This window comes from Epinephelus lanceolatus, chromosome 4 (assembly GCF_041903045.1).
Source record: "Epinephelus lanceolatus isolate andai-2023 chromosome 4, ASM4190304v1, whole genome shotgun sequence".
Classification (NCBI taxonomy): Eukaryota; Metazoa; Chordata; class Actinopteri; order Perciformes; family Serranidae; genus Epinephelus; species Epinephelus lanceolatus.
Window position 1 is genome coordinate 17,587,301 of NC_135737.1, and position 20,713 is coordinate 17,608,013.

Genomic DNA, 20,713 nt, shown 5'->3' on the forward strand with positions numbered 1-20,713 from the left:
TGGTTTTGTGTATAGTGTTGGGGAGTAGGGTGACAGACCAGATGACACTGTGTACCATTATTCACTCATCATCTTAAAAAGCACACATTCAAACTTATAACCGTGTTTCGTTTCACAAAAGACATAAAAAGGCTGAAATAAATATACTGTTTTTGGTTTTTGACAGAACCCATTTTTTGGTGTGCTACTTTATTAATCTTCTATAATCTATCTTTTAACCAAACAAAATTTCCCCCCTTTGTGATGAATGTGTGTGGGAGTTCACTGAGTGCTTTTATTACCTTCAAAGAGCTGAGCATACTGGGGAAATCCTGCTGCCCGCAGCCAGTCACATGCCTCTTTTGCCTCGATTTCTGAAACACAAGAAGGTGTGCGATGAAACAGGGATAAAAAGTGACCGCATTAAGTCATTTTCATTTTGACAAAACCACTGGAGCATCAACCAAAGCAATAAAAATAAACCCTCTGCAACTGGAATCTTGCAAACACAGACTAAGGGATGGACAGACCTGACTGATTCTCAAAATGAAACCTCCCTCCTGTCTGATTATTGTAAGATAGCATGGATGTGATGATGACCCTGCCGCTCAGTCTGTCTGGGTGGAGGTATCCCAGCTCACTCACATGACACTACATGGGACTTTATAAAACCATCTGCAGTATTTTTACTTTTAAAGCAATGTGTCTAATATAGCAAAAAAACGGAAGACTTTAAGTGAAGCTAATATATGGGAAAAGACAGCACCACCATACACAGCTTACAGCCAGAGATACTATCAGACATACACCACAAGTTTAAAGTGAAATAGCACATTTTAAGACAACGAAATTAAAAGAATGACACAAAAGATTAGGTTAAAATTATCTTTATCAGAGCTCTCTGTGACGCCTTCACAATGTCCAAGGGAGCTGTCAGGTCAACTTTTGGATAAACAAATAAAAGCCCCAGCAGTCAGGATCACTAACCAGTCCTGCTGACCTACACAGCTAACCTTCTGCAAGCGTCAGAGCCGCTGATGACAAGCAGAGGAAACAGACCGTTGGCACCTTTCCATTAATGCTAATAGAGTCGGGTGCCATTTATCGCCTCACTGAGACATGCTGTCTGACACACCAGTGCCACAGTGCATAATCCGCTTTACATGAAGAAGGAAAATATACAATTATGTTTAACAAATAACTACATGAAAGGAACAGATTAAGGAAGAGGCAAGCAAACGTTATTTTCACATACAATTCTCACACCAGCAATGTCAAATTTACTTTTTAAATATATCTGGAGACTAGTGGTAGATCTTCTTATAGGCAATATAGGCGGCTGCCTAGGGACAGATTTTGCCCCGCACTCACCCCCCTAAATTCACATCAAATCATAAAGGAAAAATGATCCAAAGATCTAATGCTAACAGTTTGTCCTGTAGTAGGACTAGTCCAAAGTCCTATGTTCTGTCTCCAAAGTCCTCTACCATAATTAACTAAATTTTAAGCAGTCATCTCTGACAGTTTTTTACTATTGTCTGATGTTTTATCAACTAAATAATTAATCGATTAATTGAATAAATACCTGATGGATTAACTGATGATTTAAATGTCATTTGAAGCCCTAAACAACTACAAAAAAATCTAATTTAAAAATCTGAAAACACACTAGCAGGGCAATACACAAGTAATTATTTCCATCACTTACTATCCAAAGTCAGCCACTCCACAGCTACATTATTAGTTCCACTGCTTCTTTAAAAGCCATACAGCCGATTCATTTTCTACTGCCTGTTTATTCTCAAACACACACCTGTGATTTAGCCAGCTCTTCAAAATGCAAAAAAAATCAGAAGCAAAAAAACACCATCTCCAAGAAAAGTCACACATAAGCTGCACCCACAGGTAACAAACTGCTCTCCCATCACACATCTGAGGTCTCAGTTCCACTCCCTGTCTGTGCCTGTCACACTACAGCTGAAACATGAACCACAGCCATTCATCACACAATACTGTGTAATTACAGCGACCGTAACCTTGCAATGAAGATACTGCTATCACCTGTTTTTCCAAATCTGTTGATCCAGGACTCACCTACGCTGCTTCGCGTCTGTGTCACAGAGAAATCAATGAAAAGTGACTTTGGTCGTCAGACTGACCAACAACTGAGTAAATATTAACAGTTCCCTGTGTCCTTGGTTGACAAAAAAAAGGTTACTGTTTACCCCCTAAACCTGCGGTTGGGTCAACATGTGTACACTGCCAGGAGCCTCTCTGCTCAGTTCCCACCTGTATCACCAGGAGCTAAAGGCTTTCTGTACAGCTAGGCTTCCCTCCCAGGTGGATAATATCAGGCCTGCATTATTCAACTGCAGCACGTAGTGGGAGCCCTGCCAGGTCCTCTTGTGTCCCACAGCCCCAGGTTGGACCACTGGGAGCAAGTAACATGAGTTGGGAATTCCTCTCTGTTTGGCATTCTGTAACACGATACCGAGACATTCTGTCCTCTCATCCTCTCTCTAAGGAAATCTCTTGTGGATAAAAGGCTGGGCGGGCATCATGCCAAAGAATGAGAACTTGTGTTTGCCCTCCACAACCCACAGATTTAAAACTGTGTACAGTATAAAATTACAGTTTCACAAAGAGATGAAACCTAGTTTGGCGGCGACACAATGGCCCAGAATGTCAAAAGCTGTGTACGAGTGAAGTATCTGTGGCAAGGGCGACTCCTTCTTTTACAATTCACTTTATGCAACGCTCACTATAAGGAAGGCTGGTTATGCAATTCATTGCTGAGATATGACATGTTGCAAAGTGCCGCAGGAAAACATATGGCACACTTGGACAGTGCTTGAGCTGAGCAGACACAAACACTGCCAAAAATTCTGACAGTTTTAAAGGCTTGTTCACATTCCAATCTTTAATAAAATACTTACAGCTATTATCACTGGTAAAACTTTCCTGCATTTTATAATACGCTTTGTTTTATCATAGCTGTGTTTGTCTGACAGAAAAGCTTTGTGTCTACCAGTGATCCTTTTCCTTTCTTTTTGGAAAACCAAAAAGTTTCATTCATTAAGGTTTACGGTGAATAAAACCAAGCCATCATCATCACCACTGAAGCATAGGCCCTAATATGTCTACTCTCTAAAACCCTTCAATCAAATAACGGCATAATTCATGTACGATAACAAATTGTTGTGTACTTACGGGATATTTTCATCATACAGCCAGAGTGGTTCATATATCCGTCAAGACTTAAGAGTGTCTCTCAACATGTCAGAGCATCTTCATTCCCACGCTGAGCCACATTCCTGCTCTCCCTCTGAACACAGCTTGCAGTTTGAACTCAGATCCACAGCTTCTCTTTCCCCCTTTCTCTTTCCATCTACCCCCAACCACCATGTGCCTGTCCTAACACTAAATCTCTCCTTCAACCCACCCCTTTCTGTGGCAGGCACCCTAACGTTCACCCCCTCTCCCTCCCCCTTCGGCTTCTTGTGCCCGACCCTCCTACCCAGCTCTGCCCACGACAACTCTTTTATACCCCACTCAGCACATTTTTGGCAAAGATCTAAGCTGCAGCCAAACAGCGAGCATTTCTTCTCAATTCTGTGACAGTTCTTGTAATTCAAGACCCTGTTTTTAAATGTCAAGAATTTACTACCGTTTCCTGTTACATCTGTCTTTGTTTCCAGTCATTTTGGCCAGATTGCATGATGTCATCTGTTACAATCTTTCAGAATCTCATCCAAGAAGTGTCAATGCTAACGTGGGAAATGTTTCATTTAAACAAACAAAAGGGAAGCGTGGCTTTAAAAGAGTACAGATGTTGCTCCAGCAGGTCAACGGAATGGAAAAACATAGGCGGCTGAACCACGGGGAAAACCATGACATAAACTGTCAGCAATCAGAAGCAGTGAATCATGCTGAGGCTCACAAGACTCGGTGCTAACATCATCAGGGTGATATATTCGTCTGTTTCACCTCCGTCTTAACCTCTTTGTCTGAGGCAAAATCAATGAACGAAAGGAAGTGTGTGATCTGTGTCATCTGAGACAGCGACAGGGCTGCTGTCTCACTGGCAGACAACAAAGAATAACTTATTTTGAGAACATCTGAAAATCTTTCCTTAAATGTAATGAACAAATGAACTGTGGCTGCAAAGACATAATGACTAATAAAAGGCCTACTGCTACTAATAAATATTATTCAAATAATTATGTATAACTACATTCTTAAGTGATTTATTTCTTACTAAAAACACATTCATACATATATGTCGTTTAAACTTATTGTCAGAATTATTATTATTTTATGTGAATTCATTCACCCAATGAAAATACTGTTGTAATAATCAGATATTTCTACAGATTTATTTTCTCTAAGGAATACTGTTTTTAATACATCTTACTTGTTAACTTTTATTTAGGGAGTTGTTTTCTTGTTTTGGATAATGTGCCATACATTTCAGTGGCATTTTAAATATGATTTGGTTACTGTATACTGTGATTTAGGATTTAAAACGGCTCTTATAATACACACAAAATATTTTTTGGACTATGTCTAACCATATGAATGAGATTGTGTTCAATTTTGACTGTTTTCTTATTTTTTGACTAGCTGGCTAGTCTAAACTTCCATTTAAAATCTGCTGAATTAGTCAGTAACATCCCCAAATAAGACACATGGCCATTAAAATTCAAGAGGACATCAGTGGGTATGCCAAAATGAATACATAAGGGTGAGATCATTTTCAGGATCATTTTTATATTCTTAAAGTGTCTGCTTCCCTTACTTGGCAAGAAATGTACAGTAGTGACTGAAATCTGTTTTAGAGGAGATCCGTTTATATCTGCAAACCTGCTTTCCCAAATTTATATTATATTATGAAAGGTGAGATCACAAAAATCTGTGATGTATAAGGAAAACCTATTAGTTTAAATGTGTGGATAAAATGAGCAGCACTTTACTGGGGGTTTTGCTGTGGCATTATAATTACGAAAGGACATCACATCCATCCAGAATTTCCTATAGCATAAGTAGAATTCCATATGGATCCTGCTTCTACTGTGCCTGTCTCGCTGTGACGTTTCTGCCATTTCCTCTTGTAAAACACAACTCCTCTGACCCACTGGGGCCAGGACTTGGTGCCAAGCGGCAAGCGCAGACAGAATGACGCAGGCAGTCCACTTTAGTCACCTTAACAAACCATTTAACAATAAATACACTCAGCACATATCCAACCTTTAAAAGCACTCTAAAACAAACTGCTTAAATTTATAAGTACTGACAGTGGAGACCCTTACAAATGTCCATTCCTCCACCCCCACACCGCACTGCTGCAGAGACGTCTGAATGAATCAGCCAGATGAGCCAGCCAAGTACATCAGTCAAAAAACACACAGACTATAACTGAGCACTGAGATTGTTGAGATCGTCTGTATCAAAAACACCTGGAGAAAGTGAGCCAGCAATATAGAAAAAGAAAAAGAAAAAGAAAAAAAGATTCCGCTTGTGGGTTGGCTGGCGGAGAGGTGTCGTCACGCTGGGAGGCATGGAGGAGAGGCCTCTCTTCCCCTTTATGATGCTAATTGCACACAGACACCCACTCACAGTGAGCAGTCAGCCTTACTGTAAAAGTAAGACGAGCCAGACAGCCAGGGGAAAGCACACTGCCCCCTCTTCTAGTCTACCCAAAAACCACAACATCTGATGTCTCATGCCCAAAACAGCCTAAAATTTCCATCTGTCTCACAGTTTGTAATTGTGCATAGGGGAGCAAACAGGAAGCACAAATAATGATAGCAAAAAGACAGACGCAATGACCGAGAACATGACTGTTGATCAGGGAGGCACAGGAGATCTGTTCCCTATTTGAGAGAGCTCAGGTCCTCCAAGGAGACTGCTGGCAATGCACATGGCAGATTAATATTGCAGTACCCCATGTAATTCACCTAATGTTGTGGGAATAAAGCCTGCCTATTTTCAAGAGTAGGTTTTAATTAACAAAGCTCTACATGTCTCTGAGACTCCAACATTCTCAGGACAATATGCCACAGTCATCAGCCTAACAGGAGGTGTCACTCGCTAGAATCACAACACGTCTTCAGTTCACAGCTTTCTCATCATCCACGGCAAGGTGTTGAGACAAAGGACAATAGCCATATCTAAGAGATTATCTGTCTACAAAGGTGAGTAACAACACTGTGCCTTTGTGGATGTGATTTTACTCTCCATGCAGTGATTGGCACATGAGCTGACTGGCTCTGCAGGTCGAGTAATTACAGAGCTCTGGTGTTGAATCACTCACGGACTTCCAGCCCCCTCATTTGATCTCGTGGGGCACACAGGGGACCTGTTATCCTGCCGTCCACATGGGATGCAGGTTTAAAATGATCAGCTCTAGGCTGTGTTGCTAAGACACCAAAGCGAAATTTCTTCAAAAACAAATGAGCTAGCAAATCCTGGGCCTGCTTTTGCCCTGTGGTCCACAGTGACCTGTGGAGAGATCCTTTCAGTGGACCACAGGTCTCTAGTAACAAGTAGGTATACAAAGCAGACATCAATGCCTCCAGGAGGACGGGGACTTGAGGACAAACACGGTGCCAGCCCAGGAAAAGCCAGTGCCAATGGGGCATTAGCATTCTGAACCTGCGCAGGTCAGGGTTTCACAGACGATTCATTTAAGAGCCTTTTCATACATTACAGATCAGCCTTTTAAAAATAGCAAATATCATCATTTCCCCTTCAATTCTTTGTTTTCTCCATTAAAAGAAAGATTGCAGATACAAACTGAAGTATATCACAGTCTGGTTTAAGAATCTTAGCATTTTTAATGACTTCACTGGTGAAACACTTCACAGCAGTCACACACACTCACAGCAAGAATTTGTTGATTCTGAGAGTAAATAACACAACGACATGAGCTACGGAGCTGCTGTTGTTGACCATTGCCAAAGCCTGCTGGGTCAAAAGTCATCCGAGCTGTGTTTTTCTCTTGAAGTCCTGTATTGAATTTAAACAAGAGCAGCACAGCTGTGGTAACACTCTCCTTCACCACTCAAGGACACCCAGAGAGAAGGTTCTTTCATCTTCAGGGGTAACAACCCAACAACTCCATCTCTCTTTCTCTTTTTGTCTCTCTCTAAAGTCTGGAAATACCTCTCACAGCAGCGTTTATATGTTACTAATGAAAATACTATGTGCAGTCACAACATTTAAGGGTCATTCTTCAACTATGGTCCATTTTGGTCTGGAAACTGGTCTGAAAATCTAACACATATTTAGAGAAATATATTGAGACAATATTTTCAGTTCAGTTCAGTCATCTAACACAAGCATTGCCATTTCCATTACCACATGTCTTTTCCATCACAGTAAACAAAGTCATAAAAATGACTGTTGTGAAAGTGGCATTTTGTCACTTTAAAAAAAAAAAAAAAAGAAAAGAAAAAAAAAAAGATGATATACTAGCTTGCTAATGTCCATTTAAGAGACAGCAATAAAAAATACACAGTATAAATTTTTTTCGTACGTTTTTCTTATCATTTCTAGATTCAAAGGAAATAAAAACTGTTCGGAAATAACAGCAAATTAACATATTCTTGATTTAACAAAAATTGACTTCAGTTTTGCCTTCTTTAAAGGGCCAGTGTGTAAAATGGGTTGAAAACCGTTGGAAACAGTGACATCAGTGGTCAAATTCTAGATTGCAGGGCTCACTCGCACACCCCTCCCATCGGGTAAATGACGGTGGCCTCGTAGGGACAAAAAGCCCTGCGCACGAGTTTTTCAGGAGTAGGTCTATCTAGCGACGAGGTGAATGTTTATTTAGAAATCTAAACCATGTTACAATATTGTAATGAATCCCTCACGAGCAGGAGACCAGAGGAGCATTCAGGAAAAAGGCCCGTTTATTTGAGCACTCCAGAAACTCCGGTAACACTCCACTCTGTCCCAAACTCTGACTCTTCTAGCGTAACAGACACACTTCATAACCTTACACACATACTCGTTTACGATACTAAGTGGGGACCCCCCTCCCCTCTCTGCTCCGCCAATCTCCAGCCCGCACACTGACTGACAGCGTAGCCGGTAAACAGTGCTCAGCTGTTTATTTAGCCTAGCAATATCTCCGGACTATAGTAGCTGCAATGGACGACTTTGAACGCGATTTTGAAGAGTTTCTTGTAGCGGACACAGACCCAGAGCCATACCTGTTTGAGCCGGAGCATACAGATGAGGAACTCCATGTGTTTGATGCTGAGCGGGTGAGAAGAGAGGCTGAATGCACAGAATGGGATTCAGTGCTACTGCTGCCATTGCTGGGGAGATATCACCAGGAGGAAAAGCGCCGCAGAGAGTGCATCACAAGGAGTGAAGTTACGTCTTCTTTTCCTCGCAGATGACGGTTCGGGTTCATTCTCTCCTGTTGCGTGGTAAGTGTGGTCCATTCGCAAACTTTATAACTAAAAAAACTTTTCACTACTCTCTATCGACGAACTACTAACACTCTGCTGTTTCCTCCTCCTTCTTCCTTCCTTCCGCTGTCTTTGTTGGTTCATTTATACACGCGAAACGTGTTCTCTGGCTGGCTGGATTGTCCACTCGGTCTGCCGTACATACATGGCGGCGCAAGATGGCGATCTCTCTAAAGCAAGGCCCTTGCTATATATATATATATATATATATATATAAAAGCATAATTATAAGGCTACGAAAACCAAACGAATTTTATTTTATAGCGATCATACACTTGTATAAACATATTAATGGGTAGAATATTCAGATTCAGATTCAGATTGACAATAAACCATGCCAAATATTACACACTGGCCCTTTAAGTTCCCTTCATGGAGCTAACTGTCCTTCAGCCATGTACTCTCCTGTCACATTACTATTGCTATGGTTACCAAGTATACAAACTCAAAAACAAACAAACAAATTCCCCAAATTTACATTTTATACAGTCTGGCAGTCTGGTGGAAATGACAGTAACCCCAAGAGACAGGTGTTCTTTTCATGAAAAAGACATAAAATATTAATAAATCTTACAAACATGATACATTTAATTAAATTAGGTATTTATGTGTAATTTCAAGTTGAGATTAATATTAGAACTCTATTAAATTTAAGATGAAGCAGGGTTGAATGTCCAATATTGGCCTTAGGTTCAAAGGAAATATAGCAAAAACCACAAATTGTTCAAGGTCACTTTTTATTTAATAAAAACAATGACTGATCTCTAATTTAATCATTGTGTATTTCTCTTGGTGTCAAGTAAGTGTGACAAAAAGAAAACGTGTTTTTATTTTTCTTATTTCTGACAGGGCCACAAAAATCATGATCGCTGAAGAATCACCCTTAAGTACCTACACGCTAATTTCCCTTATTTACTTATTGAAGTGTTGGTTACCAAAGCTGATTCATTTCTTTCACGCAGTCCTGCCTGAGAAAACAAAATCAAGAGGATCACTATTTGAAGGAGGGTTACACATTTAAAACGATGAGGGGTCAACATGATGTTACAGCTATGGAAAATCACTTGAAGTTGTTTCTAAAAGCAGATATTATGGTTCCGAGTCACCAAATGACATCCTGAGAGAGAGATGGGAGGGATTATCACGTAGTCACTGCCCCGTCCTTCCACAAATAGCCTTTCAGTAAAGGATTTACAAATTATGCCAGACCCTAACTGCAAAATAAACGCAAACTGGATCTGGTTGGATGTCACAACTACAAGACAAATAATGGGCTATGATGTGTGGGCTGCGTGGCCTCTGAACATGCCAAGGCTTCAAAGTTCAAATTGTTAGCTCTGCTGTGTTTTCATCCAACAAGTTACAATGTCTCACATTCACTCAGTTTTGAGAAAATGTTCTAACAACCACATGTTGATTCCCTTGGGTCCCTCAGCAAACAGCAAAATCCGAGGAAGGTGTTGAGTGTGCTACAGCTTCACAGACAGGTGTTCACTATCTTCCCCTTTGGTCACACGACAGGACATTTTGGCACATGACTTCCAGCAGAAACTTCGGGAGTAGTGCAATTTACTATATAAGGGACCTCCGACCCCAAATCTCAAGGAAGGAGGAGACATCTCAGCAATTTCCAGATCCCTGAGTACCTCTGCTTTACTGCCAGCAACTCTGAGCAGAGCAGAAATCAATCGGCAGAGCTTTCTGTGAAATACATACTGCAGTGACTTCCAAGGCACGATGCACAAGCTAAACACTTCCAGACACTGGACTGCAGCCATGTTCCCACGCATGTTTAAGTGTTTTGACAACCATCTTAGAGGCCTTTATAAAGGATTTGCTCTCTTTGGTGATAAAACATCAACTTTGGCTTTTGGAGATTTCCCTTTTCATTTCATCTAGGCATACTTTCCTGAAACCCTGGACTATTTCTTCAACCCAGCCTTGATCTTTGCGGAGTAACAATTGTGCAAGTTGTTCAGTTGAGGTTATTTGGTCTATCCACAGGTAAATAAATAACATTGCGTTGGATGACTAATGCAGGCTAGTCAGTGATAACACACATCAAGGGCTAGCTATCTATGATATTGAACAGTGTCTTTTCTCAGAAGTGGTGATTTTAGCCATATAGCCGTTCTTATCTCTGTGTTGTTTTTGGTTCTTATTACAAAATATTTTTCATTAAAGTGAGCTCTTCAAAGATAATAACAGCATGACAAATCTTCCCGGGAAGCATATAAACAATAAGACAGCATGATGTAACAGATCAGGTGATCAGATTACACTGCCCTCAGCTCAAATGTAAGAGCTGACACAACAGCTGACAGTCGGCCATTATTCGACGTTGGGCCGTCGTGAAGCATATGTCGCTATTGTTTTGCTGGTGTGTCCCACACCGTTGGCACTAGTTGGCCCTTGTCGGCTTTTTCCGGAGTGGAGCATGCTAGCTGGCCATTGGCTGTAGTCTTTGCGGTGTGTTCAAGGACAACTTTTAGGCCAAGACACATGTGACGTCAGGCGACGCAACAGGCTGCCTTGGTTGCCACTAGTTCTTTGATGTCGGTTTGGTCAATGTCAAGCCAACAGGAAGCATCTGTCACCCTAGTTTTGATGGTGTGTCCTACACCGTTAGCAATAGTTGGTCATTGTTGTCTTTTTTCCTGCCAATTCAACTTGAGTGTCGGACACGATGGAGCCCATTGGTGAATGAAATCCCTCTGATTGGCAGTTCAACTCAGTGCATGGGAAGAGTAGTGAAAGTGAAGAAAGCAATATGCTGATGTGCTAACTGGCTAACTAACATCTTGAATCTGTCCTGGCGGTCTTCAGGTTTCCCTTTTTTAATGACCAAACAGTCTACTGCTGCCTCTAGGTATGGAGAGTTATTTCCTCTCGTGATGGCGTAGAATGTACACACAAGTTGGCCGTTGGCTGTAGTCTTTGCGGTGTGGTCAACTGAATCTTTTTGGCTGAGACACAGGTGACGTGAGGCGACGCATCAATCTGTCCTCGTCACCACTAGTTCTTTGATGTCAGTTTATTATGACTTGGCCTTAAGGCTTAGAAACAGACCTTGGAATGGGGAAAGTTCAACTCTTGACTTTTCCAACATTCCCTGAGCTTCATTTTCTGTCCACTTACATCCCGACATCTCCACTTCCCTCCTTGTCTTCCCACTACTCTCTGCTTTTCTGTCTTCCTCCCTCTCTCTGAGCAATACTCTGATCTGAACTTTTTCAGTTGTCATTCCTCCTCGTCCCTTATGCCAGCTGTTTGTTCCTACAGTATTCCATGTGGTCATGCAGTTAACTGTATCCGTCTTTAGTCCCACCAACGTATACCACAAGTTCCTCGAGGTGTGTGTGTGTTTGTGTTGGTCCTGATTTGACGTCCATACATGTCTTGTTTTATGTAAAGCACAGTAGGCTGCAAGCCTCACCATGTCATGCTGTTTTCCCACTCATAATATATGGTTGTGTGGCTGTAATTCTTCCTTCTCTTTGATAGCCTATATAAACACTGTAATTTGGTTTTCCGAGAGCACTGTATAACACAACTAAAGGGGGGTGACTATGAATTACTGACAAGTACTCAGCCAGCTGAAGCTAAAATCTCGACTAACATGGAAAAAGAATGAGTGGAAAGTTATCAACACATGTTCCTTACGCCCTGGCACCCACACAAATCAATTGTCTCATGATGAAAGAACTTTTAGCAGATGCTAATAAGTGCAAAGATACAGTGAAATAACAAATGGGGTTCCATGTGTAACCACAGCTCTGTAAAGTACAGGATACGGGTATAAAAGGAGAAAAAAAAACATCCAGGAGAAACTCCTCTGAAGTCAAATCCTGCAGAGCTCCATTAGGTCCACCTCCCTCTCATTTGGACTGGATCCCAGAGGGGACTACACGGGGCTCCCTCCCTCTTTGGGAATGGCCTCAGAGAGTCAGAGGGTAGAGAGGGGGCCAATGTCAGAACAAGGGCCCCTACCGTGAGAAAGCCCTGTCAGGACCTCCACAATAAAAGCATGGAGCCATCCCTGGGGACACTGGTCCCAATTAACAACATCAAAGTGAACTGCCCACAAGACTCAGGAGCCTCACAGCACTCATGCAACAGACTTGTGAGTGGCAGCAGAGACGATGATACTGTCAGGGCGTGTTTTATGTATGATGAATATCAAGAGGGCTGAAAAGCAAAGTGATTGTTCTGTTCACATTCTCTCCCTCACAGACAGACAGACCACTAACAGAAAGTGTAGGACCATTTGTCATGCATGGTCATCAGTGACAGGCTGTGTTCAGACAGTCACTCCCTAGCTGAAAGGCCTATAAAGTGAAGGGACAGCGGCTGAGTGTCTGTGGTCTGCATGCACGCTGCCTTCCCACCTATCAGTTTTTCCACCTAATGACGTGTAATGTACATTTCTACCACTGGAGGGCAGCCGGACGCCGAACTCTGGCATAGTATATATGAAGATGAGGGAAAAATGAACTGGTATATGATGAATACAGTCTACTAATAACTGCTCTCAAGAATGTAATGTGCTTTTAAATGAACACATCATCTGACAGTAACCTCTTCTGTCTTTTAATATTTATAAATGGCTTTTTTTCTGTAGCATTTGGAAATATTTGTTAAATCTATAAAATATAATCTAAAGAAAGATTTTTAACATCTCTACATGCTTCATTTATCCAAGATAGATTTCTTGCAGCTTCCTCATGACTAAGAAGTGAGTATTTGGGTCAAAACATGGATGTTGGTTAATGATGCTTTTTTCCCCAGTTAATTAGCATTTTCTAAACCAAGGAATGTGAAAGACCTGAGAACAGGAGAAGTTTTCCATCATGACTCTGTTAATATGTGACTCTCTGTTCCTGTTACAGTGCAGCTGAGGCATTTCTCAGCTCTTCTAGTAAATTATTAGCCCTGCACATGTGGCTCCTGTCAGCTACTCCAACTGTGTAGGAAGTGCACTGATTCATGCACAGGGGAAATATTTACAAGAAGGATATGAGCTCAGCCTGCCACCTACAGGCAAACAGTGGGAATATGGATAAGAGCTTTATCAATGTGACGTTTATTTACCAGAGAGCAGTTGGACTGAGTCAGTTTTTTCCCAACCGTAACAAGATTCTTTAATCATTTACTCGTTCTTTATCAGCAGGGCTGGAAATTACCAACGGCTACCAACCAACTGTTGATACATTTGGCTTCAGAAAGTGCAGCTGGTGAATAGTGGGATGTACAGTAAGAAGCACTCAGAGCTTTAGATAAAGCAGATCTCACAGCTCACAGCCAATCTGTGATCTAGTTATCAATATACTGGAATGTATCTGAAATTAATTTTTAAACTCTGTATTTGTTGGTTTTGTTTAATTTGGTTTTAACCAGATGTATTTCCCTCTAATTGCCTGCTTTGTCTGGATTTCAGTAGATCATACAGTATCTATACAGTATCATACAGTTTTATATGTTTTTGTCAGGCTTTCTCAGTCATTGTAGAGATGATTTTAAAGGTCTCGTGTGTAGGATTTAGAGGCATATTGCGGTGAGTTTGCAGAACTGAAACTGATCCCATGTGCTAGGTATGTAGGAGAACTACAGTGGCCAATGTTAAAATACCCCTAATAAAATGTCCCTACCTGGAGCCAGTGTTTAGCTTGTCTGATCTGGGCTACAGAAGAACAACATGGCAGACTCTGTGGAAGAGAATCTTCTCTGTATGTAGATATAAACAGCTCATTCTAAGGTAACGAAACACAACAGTTCTTTCGACAATGTTCAAGCACTGCTTGACATACATTTTTTCTGGCTGGCTTGTCATTGCATCGGACCGGTAAAGGGGCTAAAATTGGTTCCTCCATCCGTGTGTCATATTTCCATCACTGCTGATTGGAGTCATTCAGAGCTGAAGCCTATGACTACTGCATAGTCACTTAACCCAGGAGTGAATGCCATATGGGCTTTATTATCAGGTGATCATACACTAATAAAAACATAGATATGAATATTATATACCATTTCTGCCAACAGATGCCCCTAAATCCTACATACTGGACTTTTGAAGAGAAAGTTGGACTTCTTTAAAGATATACTCATGGCTACTTTTTGTTTCCCAAGCTGTCTCACCACCACCCACAATTTAACCTATTTGGATTTCTTCAGGCTATAAGCGACTTCTTTTCTGCATTGCATTGTGTGAAAACAGTGTACATCAACACAATACATACTTAGTAACTGTTCAACAGAATCATCATATAATCTAAGCACAAAACAAGGGTACAAGCCATAGATTTAATTAGCTGAAGTGCGACGGCAGTAGTGCTCGAGGTAAACGAGCAGCTAATTACATTGTCAAAATTGCTTTTCGCTCCCTGTCAGTGTTATTTACTGCCCATATGAAGGTTGCAAACAAAATCTCCATTGCAATCTCATCTTCAACAGAGAGGGTCATGAATAATGGATAAAATGGGTTCGTGTGTACTAAGTAAACAATGCACAAGGCCACATCTTCACTTATCATCAACCCTCCATTTGAATGAAGGAGCAGTTATATTTGTTTCACACGCAGATGATCAAACGTGCCACATGTTGAAGCAGACCACTGTTGAATAATTCAGTGCTTTTGAGAGGGAAGTCTTGAGTGGGAGAGGACAGAGTCTGATGAGATTCCTCACCTTGAAGTGCCTTTTTTACCGTTACAACTTTTCAAAAGACAGAACAATCAAAGCCCTTTTCAGAGCTGGTTTCTAACAATTATCCATCTGCTAGTCAGAGGAAGAACAGAGGAAGGAGGGTAGAGCTTGTCCTCTTAACAAGCTGAAGTGTTCCTATCCACTGTCGAATCTTCAAGTGTGTAAGTGCTACACACTATTATCCAGCTCGGAAACGTTTTGCTTCTTGCTGAGTAGTTTTTCTCTGTTGATGAAGTGCATTTAAACTTTGCAGAAGATTGAAACTTTGTTATTAAATTTCTCTTAATCATGAAAGAGCAATGTAAGACAACACTGTGCACATATGATACATGGCAGCAGGAGAACAAATGTGGTTGATAGCACATTAACCTGAAAGACACAAGCCTCTCAGCCATGATAGCCAAATAAAAGGCACGCTTTGTAACTCCAGGACACAGACAGATTCATGATAAGAACACAGCTGCCATGCAATAACTTGTGTCATTTGACAGGAGACACATAATGTCCTCAACCATGGCAGAATGCACTAATGGCCTTTCCAGGGCAGAGATTGGAGCCCGCTGGCTGCACCAAGGTCAATGAGGTCATGAAGAAGGGGCATGGAGGGGTCACATTGGACAGAGCTTCTTGTCTAAAACACAACAGCTCCTCAATAAGGGAAAAAAAGCCAAACAGCCACAGTCAGCGAGGAAGATTTTAGTCACGGCGTTACATTCAGCTGCTCAGGGTTTCCACCAAAGCGCCCATGAAGTTTCCAGGACTTTTCCATGGCTAAACAGGAACACTTCAGTGAACAGTGTGTGACTAGTCTGGCTCTCTTTACAGTCCAGCTTAATGCACAAGGAAAACAGCTGAAAACTATCATCTAATACAGAAATATGTGGGTTCTAAACTATATATGGGCATATTATTATGGGATGATTTATTCATATTCTGACATTTGCTGAATTCCAAGTTGAATTAGTCAAGTTTCATGTATGAAACATATCTCTATACATCCCATCATTTCCTTATATTCAGTAAATGTCATAACCAGTATCAAAACCTACACAGTAAAGACTGTCAAGGCAAGAACAAAAGTGCAAACAATTTCTTCTGTGAGCATATAAATGTATATTATTTATAAAAAACATATGCACAAGATACATTGTAAAGATGAGAAACAGTCTGCTGTGAAATTGTTAAAAAAAGAATTTAGGAAAACAATTTATTTTTTTTGTCTATGATGGCATGAATAGCTTTATGACTCATAAAATATGGTTTAAGTACATCAAAAAATATTTGACATATGCATTACATACATGAGTAGCAACAACAGATGCAGAAATCCTGAGAACATGGACCCTTGATAGGAATTGAGTCAAACAGAGCAGAACGCTGCAGAAACACAGTAGTCCTTCCAGAGTGATGGAGTATGAAACACTCCTCCAAAATCCAAGTAATATTTTCAGGAGAGGAGACACATTCCTCCCAATGAAAACAGGCCCTTTCCCTTGCGCAACAATCCCACTGTGCAATACTCAAATGCCTGTGTCTTCCCCACAGCTGTGCATTTATATCCATCTGCTCTCCAGGCTGATGAAATATACTGGTCAGACAATGGGAACATGTGGGTCCTCAGTCTATCCTCGTACTTTGTCTGTAGCTAATCATAGTGGACCCAACAAGAACCCACACACATAGCTCTGGTGGCTTTGTAAAGCCATCAAATCGGAAACATGACTAAGACCCCATAGGCTTCCCTGGAATTTGAGGTGAAACAATACATGAGTAACTCTGCCCATCACCATGGCCCCCTCTCACTTTCAACCTGCTATGTCAACAGGGCTGGCCAGCTGGAATGCAGGAACCACTGCAACGCATAGAGATCGACCCTGTGGCTCTGCACACTCTACAGTCAGTCCCTTCAAATACTACCTCGCTGTTATCCCTCACTTTTCAAACATGTTCAGTTAAAGCAAGGTGAGACAGGAAATAAGATTCATGCAGGGGCTAAAACGCTGGTCTCCTGAGGAGAATGAAGAAATGCTGCCTCACTGCAAGAAAATTGCTCAATTATGGCATTGAAAGCACATCAGATTAAAAAACTGCAATTACCAAAATTAGGCAACAAGATTACTTGAGATTGTATAATTACAGCACTTGAGACAGACAGAAAGTAGTTTTTTAAAGTCTTTTATCTTCTCAGACACAGACACCTTGGAGATAATTGTGTTATCCACCATGTGTAAGGACCATTGGCAAAGTTAAATAAGTGCTTGATATTATGTGGGACTAACACACTATACAGATTATTTTTCTTCACTTGCAGCGAGTTTTGATTTTATATAGCTAAAACACTCTTAAATATTAACAATTAAGAGTGATTTATGAAAGCAGTTTAAACCCACAAAGAAAATGCCAAACTGTGTGGTGAATGCAGTGAAACTGCAGTGAAATCAAAGCACATTACATTTAAAAGAATTTTTTTAAAGTCCCACCTGACAATAAACATGCAAGTAAAAGCCATTAAACTGACTTGATCCTAACACTCACTTCAAACATGTACATATTTCTGTCCTTGTCACAGATGACCTAAATTGTTGGTTTGCTGTCAAACCAGACATCTGTAATCTGAAAACACATGCCGGGTTACATGACTGCACACGCCTGCAACATCAGATCATGGAGATTTCCTCCCGAAAACAAGTGTACGTACACGCAGCTCCGGGTCATCTTCACACATAAATCCAACAGAGAGCTCAGTGTATCCGTCACATCGTCATAATCACAGAAAAATGCCTCGTGCGCTGCCTCAGTCTTCTGCGGTGGTACAAGAAATCTTGCCCACACAAGAGGCTGCATTATCTGACTCATGATCCCGTTAGTGTGACTGAGAGGAGAAGTATGCTGTGTGTTGCCATCTGATGGCTGAAGATGATGAAGATTTTTACGTTATGAAATGCAGACAGCGTTTGATCCAGCGTCAGGGTGCTCACACCTGTAGGAAATAGCAGGGATGGTAGCACTTTGTGCTGTCTCCATTGTTATGCTGCCCTGCCCCCTCACTGGACTGACCTTAAATCTCCAGGTAAATGCCAGAGGTTACAGGCTGTGGAGAAAGACTGAAGGGGGGGGGGGGTCAGTCAGTCAACACTATTGCTCTCCTGACTGTATTCAGCAGTCCACAAATAAGTGGAGGGCTTGTAAAACTGTCAGGCTGGGCATTCATTGATATATTTTGTTTACACTGTGGGCTTACCTCTTGTTACGTAACAGATCCTTTAGCTTATCACCTATCAGTGTTTGTTATAGTCAGTCATTACTAATTATTTACCATCGTTGCACCCTTGACAACATATTGCCTGAAGGTCAAGTTTGGCTTTGTTTACAGAGGCACACATACACACACTTTGTTATTTGTCTTCCAAAGATTATTTCAATCAAATTCCATCTTTATCTGGGAACAAGTGCACAAGGAGAAAAGCCAGAGATATGAATTGACATTTGACAAAGACAATCAGCTGATGCCAAACAAACACAATCCCCTTGCTCACTTGCCACTAGGTTACCCTGCATTCATACTCTCATATTAATGTGTCATATCTTTTTCACTACATGGTTTGACTTCCAGCTGGCTTAGCCGTTACTCCTTGCATTCCTGGAGGTATGACAAGGAAGGATTAAATTAAACAGAATACGTAACAGCTGGCTCCTCAACCAAAGCTAAAAAAAGTCTAATTCTTAAGAGACCAACAGTCTGAACTGTCACTTCTATCCAAATGCCTTTCCTACCTCCAGCGATCTTCTTGAGTAGTTGCTGCCTGGCAATGATCCTACCCAGCCTGTACCCAGAGCGTCTGCGGTGATGGTCCATTCTCAGGTAGAAATCCTGAGTCTCTGGGGTCATACTCCCAAGACACTCGCTGCCTGTGGACTCTGGGAGCTCCCGAAACATAACTGAAATACTGTACCCCAAAAAGGCTCCTGACCGCTGGCTGATACACACTCACCCACACACTCTCCCACCAACAGAAAACTTCACATAGAGGCGCAAAAAGGCTAGAGTGAGCTGAGCAGGACGGCAGAGCAGAGCCTAGGGGGAGGAGTGCCAACACTTCAGTCTGTCTCTGCAGGTCATGTGACCACAAGGAGGCCAATGATAGGGACGCTGTAGGAGTACTGCCCACCTTGCTGAGCTGAATCCAATGTCTGTGTGAACGCTTGTCAACTTCCCCCTGCTCTGGAGGGAAATATAAATACCATTGGAATGCCTATGAACTGAGTAAGGAGAGCAGGAGTGGGAGAAAGAGGGGTGTGGGAGGGCTTACAAAAATAGTGGTTTTTGGACCCGCCCTGCACTAGAACAACTCTTCTGCTGTTGCTGGTCACACAGGTGCCAAGTTTACTGGGTGAGAGTGAGTCTGTGCCATTTTAGAGAAAGCTGCAGAGGGGAGAGAAAGAGAGGGAGAAGTTGTTTTCTTGGCTAGAGAATGCTAATTTCTGCTCCCCCACCCCCACCACATAACCCCTAGTTCCAGCCACAGGAAGGCCTCTCAGCAGGTCTCCTCAAAGTGTCACCTCCTCAGGGGAAAAGGAAATTTTAGCTTGAATACATATGAGTGACCCAGATCCCCTTTGCCCAACACAATAGGAAAGATCAGACACCGGCATGTCATCTGTTCAGTTCTGATGGTTGTTCAGTGACAGGAACACTTGTGACACTTTGTCTCTAGTCCACACTAAAAATATATAGTATTTACTATATACTAATTTTTATGGTATATAGATTTTGCAAGAGGGCAATGTGCGTTATCATTTTGTAATAACAGAAGTGATTTCAGACATGTGCCAACAGACCCTAATCAAACTGTGACTTTGAATAAAGGGTTAACGGGACGGGCTTAATATGGGAAATACTATCAAACTGTTTATTTAAACCAGTATGAATATTACTTGTATAAAAATTAGGCTATTGAAGAACATATTAATTAGGAAAAATGAGCTAAAAGGTTGAATTGTGGAAAATCTAACCGAGCTATAGATATTAGTTCAAGCAGGTAGACAATGACCTGGTGGGCTTTAAGAGGTTTTATGCATCCAAAGAACTGAATGAAAGAAATGAACAGCTTCGCCACAACAATGGCAACCATGGAGCCACACCCTGAGAGGTCTCAATTTTTAATCTGAGTTTTATGGTATTAAAATTTGTATTTATATTGAGTTTTAGAGCCATAGTGCAAGTGAACTGGAAGAAAATGACAATTTAAAAATAATTGACCATTGCCAGTTCAAGATCTTTCACCATTATCTACAATTTATTTTCATTTTGTGCAGCTCTTAGCAGCTCCTCCATTTATTTGTGCATTGCACTGTAGGTCAATGTCAACAGCAACTCAGTAATTAATGAATTCAGTCTTTTTTTTGTGTGTGTGAAGATACCAAAACCTGCTTTGTTTTGTAAGATGTATTTGGGACACAGCCTATGCTGTTACTAAAAAGCTGGAACAATTGGAAATATTTGCAAAAGCAATTTACACCATTTGGAAAACAGTTTTTTTTAATGGAAAC

General features: G+C 41.3%; 1 protein-coding gene across 9 annotated transcripts in view; it reads right to left on the minus strand.

Annotated features, from left to right (window-relative positions):
- Positions 1 to 20,713, minus strand: part of stard13b (StAR related lipid transfer domain containing 13b) — a 72,421-nt gene that overhangs the window by 10,469 nt on the left and 41,239 nt on the right. For 2 of the 9 annotated variants that reach the window (XM_033631027.2, XM_033631029.2), the window contains one exon: positions 282 to 353. In XM_033631027.2, the coding sequence (XP_033486918.1) occupies positions 282 to 353 (72 nt within the window). The other 7 variants (XM_033631028.2, XM_033631030.2, XM_033631031.2 and 4 more) reach the window with 7 other exon arrangements.